A 6000-nucleotide genomic window follows, 5' to 3' on the forward strand; every position below is an offset into this window, starting at 1 on the left:
AGGCATACCTTACTGCCGCCGGCAGAGCCATTGTTGTCCCACGCCTACTGCCGAACCTTGCAGTGCGACGATAGCAGGTTTATGGTACTGATGCATGGCCAAAGTGACCCGTCCACCACTAACAAACGACTCATCGGCTTAAATCGATCCACTCGAGACCACTAGGTTAACTTACATATCCCGAAAATCAGCGGCCCTCCCTTCCCCATTCCCAAATCCATCGAGGTCCATCCCAGCACAAAACATCCTTCCTGCACCAGCGTCAGCACAACGACCTTGACACGAGATCGACATGAAACATCTGGTATGCCAGCGTCAGGCTATCCGACATAGCAGGTGTGAACCCATTATGTTTCTCTGGTCTATTCAGCGTGATAACCACGACAGAGTTGCCGATGGTACTCCAATAGGATGGTGGAGATCTTGATGTCAGTGAGACCCAGAGTCTCGTAGGACGTGGATATCGAGGGCGAGGGATGTGAGTGGCATTTTTAGAGGAATAGGTATTCTTGTAATTTGTACTTGGCTACTTTGAGGAAAAGGTTATACGTCTTATACATTCTATGAGTCCTGATGGTCGGCTTGACCAGCACGCGGCGTGCGATGCGGTACCTCGGTCCCGAGCGGCGATCATCCGATAGAGCGGGGGTAATGAACATCATATTGAGCTCTGTTTAAGCTTGAGGTTGGCCTTGAAGAATTCACAAATACCTATCGTGGGATAGGCGAGGGTGCGGTGTTTGGATGCTCTGCTGATGTCTAAATAAACTCTCCCTTGCATTAATTCCTGTATAAGTTGTACCATCAAGGTTTCTGAATGTACCAGGTAGTTCGCTGCCAATTTATAGTCATACTAAACTATCGAGCTACCACTGCCCCTTTTAACCACCCAATATACCTCCCTGGTAGGACAGAGCACCTGCTTGGAAAAAGGGCATGTACACATTTTCTAGAATGAAGGCAACGCCTGCCACCTGTGACCTTCCAACGCCCTTTAACTATTGAGGGCAGTCTCGAATCTACTTCTGTTGGTTATCTCGTCGTCGATTGGACTATGAACGAAAGCCATTTAGATATGGAAATAATCCGTCAAATCTTCGAAATGCTTATAGGCTGTTGATATCTTTTCTCGTTGAGCCTGCAGACCGTCGATGAGCATGTTGACAGCCCTGCAAACCTGTAGGTATATCCTTCCTCGCGATCTCCAATTCCAGCAACCCGACCACATGCAGAATTGAACGGATGATATTTCGAGACGTTCATATAATAATAACCTAGTCTGTAGATACCACATCACCTGTGAGTCTTAGTTGCATGGCTGAATTGGGAATGCAGTTGGTAACTCACATAGGGGCACCACAGGAACGGAATCCGAACTCGGACAGGAGCAGTGCGGCCTAGAACACCAACGGTTGCACCAGACTGTACCCCATATATTCGACTAGTCCCATCTTTCTGACAAATCGAGAGGATCGTCTCAATCTATTACTTTTTGTACTCCGCTGTAGAGAACAGCTGAGAGCCTTGAAAATGGAGTGAAACCCCCAACGAATGCGTGGACGCTTCACATGAACGGGAAGGATCCGCAGATCTCGGGGTTTATCCTTATCAACCGAGCCTCGGGCCATTGACATCATTCAACCACGAACCACATAGCCCACTTGCTTGGCCACTAATGAACGGATGATCCGAAGGAGGAGCAACTCAAAAATGAAATTAGGTTTAATAAATAATCTACCATTTCCATCTCTTCCTTGTCAGACGTCTCAATTACACCCGACTCCTTGCTGCCTCGCAAAATGACTGACAACAACAAAGGCTGCAAGATCACGCTCTACTGGTTTGTCCTACCTTTTCTAAACAACTTCCTCAGAACAACAACACCTCGCAGGCTCGAGCAATCTAGAAGTCACCGCATTCTCTGGCTACTCGAGGAGCTCCAGTTGAAACATGAGCCAAAGACCTTCGCCGTCGTGCCGACAGGCTGGCTCCAGCCGAGCTCAAGGAGGTGCACCTCTGGGCAAGTCCCCCGTCATTACGATCGAAGCCCCAGGAGCAGAGAAGCCGCTGGTACTGGCCGAGTCTGGCGCCATCGTAGAGTATCTCGGTGACCACTTTGGCAGCGTGCGACCAACACTGTGCCGGAACGCCATCAACCAGGCCGCGAGGGCCAAGTCGGCGGAGAGCGCGATGGGATCCGGTACCGCTACTTCATGCACTACGTGGAAGGCACCCTGATGCCATTCTTGGTGATGACTCTGGTCAACGATAGTAAGTCATACTGGCTCGACGCCCATATCGTATTTGCGCCTCGTATTCTTGCCAGCGACACCTGAACTGAACCGAAACTGAACCATCGCGCGCGACGTTCGGTCGTTTATCCGCAAACTCTCCTCTTCGCCTGCCCAATTACCGGCATCGCGGCTTCGCAGGTCGAGGCGCTTTCCTGACTCGTAATATCGAGGGTAATCTCGCTTTCCTGAGCAGCAGCTGCAGACGGCTCCGGATGGCGCCTGGCCCTTGCGTGGGGCTGATCTGACTGGTAGCTTAGACATTCTGATGAGTTTCCACTAATGCGCTAGCGGCCGGTTTGAAGGACAAGAAGCAGAAGGACAAGTATCCCCTGCTGGCGGCCTATGCCAAACGTCTGGAGAGGCTGACGGTTACAAGAAGGCCGTTGTAAAGATTGAGCATCGAGGGACATTTCTCGGCTTCTATGTAATACTTGGGTTAAGCTCTGGATGATTGTATTTGATGAACATGTTAGCTATAAATTGGACTTCCTAATTCTATTTTATTCCCAGACATTTCCAAGCTATCATTTGAGAAATACCGGCTTTCTGATTCGCAGAGCATCTTAAGATGGAGTGGGAGATGTTTGACGCAGGACTGAAATACTGGTGGCAAAACATAGAGAAGGTGATTAGAGGATGCAAAGAGGAGTGAATGAAGCGGATGATTCTACACGAATTCGACGAACTGGAAATCATCTGCACTTTGGCAGTTTGGTGATGTTCTGCCTCCTCGGAAAACCACGTGACTACACTGTAGGTTGCGAACAGTCGCGAATACTGCTTTTTAGTAAATCATACCGCGCACCAATCGGATATCAACAAGTCTGAATTGCTACGATGCCCCTTTTGCTAACAATTCTATAGGCAAAACATGACTAAGCTAGGCGGGTGTTTTAGTATTTTCCTTGTGGATCCACCCATCCTGCTGTTCCGACACACCCTCGCGAGCCGAACAGTGTTGAATATCTTCGCCAGTGTTGAATTCAATCGAGATAAGGCTGATCTCCGCAGCAAATCTCCTTCTCTTCTTCCTTCTCTACACCTCGATTAGGTGCTGTATATCCTCCATACGCATCAATTTGACGAAATCCTCGTGTCCTCAGCGCGGTAGGATCTTCGTGAGGCCATCTACCATCTTAGTAGTTAGAACCCATTTAACATCAATCCTGTTTCGTGCTGGATCTCTTGTCTCAATCCAGTGTCCATGAATATCGACGTGACGAAGCTTCGTATCGATTTTAGCGTGCTCGGAGGTCAACAACGTAACGGTCTGTTAGTTATCGCATCGCAGGGTAATCGTATAGCTTAGTTTGAACGAGATTCGGTCGAGGAATCGCTTCCACTACTACAGCGAGCGTACAGCGTCTAACAAACTAAGTAGCTCAGCTTCAGTGGTGGATATAGTGATAGTAGGCTTGTGAGATATAGGGCAGATGTTATCAAGCCAGACCGCCATGCAAGACATACAAGCAAGATTCAATACAATCAACCAAGCTTCAGTCCTACTTTACTTTTTCTCATCTTTATGATTCTAAGCCGAATTGAACTTATCCTTCCTATTCAATCAAGAGGAAGAAAGATCAATCGATCTTATTTAATCATCTTTAATTTATCTTCCTTCACTCCAACTCAGCAGCATCGCTTGCTCTCATTAGAAAATATAGAGCCCGAATTGATCCTACTAATTCGGCTTATACCACTTCTTCAATCTTCATCTTCAACGAAGAATCTCTTACTTTTAAGAGAAACTTCTCTCTTAAAGAGAAACAAAAAGCTCCTCCGACTTCTTATTTTCAAAAATTTATACTCGATTTTTACCGGTCGCGTCTACTTCATACGAAAACTAAGAAATCTCAACTTTCTTGACAAAAACAATCATTTTTCAAATATTCAATCAAGTTTTTTGGAACTCAAAATGATCAAATAAACACAATATCGATCCTCTCAAAGGAGAAGGAAATTATGTTGCCTGGTCTATCCGAATCAAGGCAATTCTTGATCAAGAGAGACTGATCGATGCGATTCTACATGATTACACAAAGCTTCCTGCTATTCAGCAAGGCCAGATTCCTAATCAACACTGGTCTTATGAAAAGCAATTGTTTCACCACCCGGATCAACGATCACCTGATTGCAGAAATACTGCGATTTGGTCGAAGAAGATCTGGTGACCTACAAGATCTACTAGCCCTGCTGAGATAGGCCAAAATGAGCTAGTTATTCCATCTGATAAATTCAAAACTATTGATCAGATGAATCGAGACGCTCTATCATCAATCGCTTATCATGCAAAGATGGCCCACTTTTCTTTGGTTAGGAGATACCACATCGGCCTACCAAAGGCGTGCGTGGGTTACCTTGGCTACCCAATATCGACCTAAAGGCTTTACTACCGAATTCCTTGTGTTGAAAAGCCTATTCAATAGTCAATTAGGCGATTTCGATAGCATGCATGATTATCTCAATGAGATAAGACGCTCAATCGAACTGGCAAGCCTAGAATCGATTTCCCAAAGCAAATCGTATTCGCATGGGTTCTCAACAATCTTTGACCAATCATACGCAATCTGATTGTTCTAAAATATTATTCAATCTCTGCAGAGACTCTGATTCTTGTACGATTGAATCGTTATTCGCCAATCTGACTGACGAATCGCGTGGTCATATTCAATCAAGCGAACAAATCTTCATAGCTGATAGCCATCAGCCTAATCGACAGAACAAATATCAGGCTCATCGCAAGCCTAATCATCAGGTAAAGCACTATTCAAAAAATCGTCAGGTTAATCAAAATCGTCGAATTAGCAAAAACCATGGAAAATTGTCAAATTCCCTGGCAAATACTGTACGCATTGTAATATGCGCAGTTTACAGTAGCAGATTGCTGGTATCTGGTAATCCTTCTGGTGCAGACCAGCCACCTGATACCTAGGGCAAATTACCTAGATCCAATCAACAATCAAAGATTTAATCAACAAAAGAAGATGATCACAGCAATGCTCACAATGAGCAATCTGACGAGGAAGAAATCCACGTCACTAGTCATGTGACAGATTACCCTGCAGAAGCTGAACACGCAGTTCCCCGGCTAGCAACCTACTGCCTACTAGCCTATTGGCTAATGATCCAATTGATCTGGACGGTGATATCTGTTATACACCGATTAGTCCAATTGACTATCGATCAGATTATCAGATAGAATCTGGATATACCCATGACAGAGGCACAGCCAATCAGGCATGGCCTACCAATCTTTGATGATCAAACCTGATAAGAGACTACTCAAATCTGAGTAATGAACGTGGTGAATACACCAAGAAGTTCTCACTCTGCGATGAGTTCTCGCATGAAACTGATCAGGTAATTTATCTACCTATCAAAACAAACTCAAGAAACCAATTCTGATATCACTATAGAAAGTGCATATAATCTGATAACCAGATCTTTTCTACTACAAAAGTGATTTTCATTATTGATACAAAGGCCACTATATGTGCAGTATTCAAATTGGATTTGTTTGATAGTGTATATAAAACTAATAAAACCGTCAGTGGGGAAAATGCACAAAGATTATCTATCGATCTTGCTGAGATATTATCTTCCGACAAATACCAATCTAGTTCATAAATTGACTAATGTGCTCATGTCCCACAATTGGGAATCAATATATTAAGCACACATGTACCGAAAAATTAGTATCTCTATT

The 6000-nt window shown here is 44.9% G+C and overlaps 1 protein-coding gene across 1 annotated transcript; it reads left to right on the forward strand.

The window, feature by feature from the left end:
• Positions 1-1950: 1950 nt before the first annotated feature.
• Positions 1951-2683, forward strand: N7458_003746 (uncharacterized protein; the record flags this gene model as incomplete). Its single annotated transcript, XM_056907128.1, has 3 exons — positions 1951-2070; positions 2124-2271; positions 2583-2683. The coding sequence occupies 3 exons, from the start codon at positions 1951-1953 to the stop codon at positions 2681-2683; spliced, it is 369 nt and encodes a 122-aa protein (XP_056768535.1).
• Positions 2684-6000: the final 3317 nt, after the last annotated feature.

This window comes from Penicillium daleae (assembly GCF_028827525.1).
Source record: "Penicillium daleae strain IBT 16125 chromosome Unknown utg000003l_segment0_segment0, whole genome shotgun sequence".
In the NCBI taxonomy this organism is placed as follows: domain Eukaryota; kingdom Fungi; phylum Ascomycota; class Eurotiomycetes; order Eurotiales; family Aspergillaceae; genus Penicillium; species Penicillium daleae.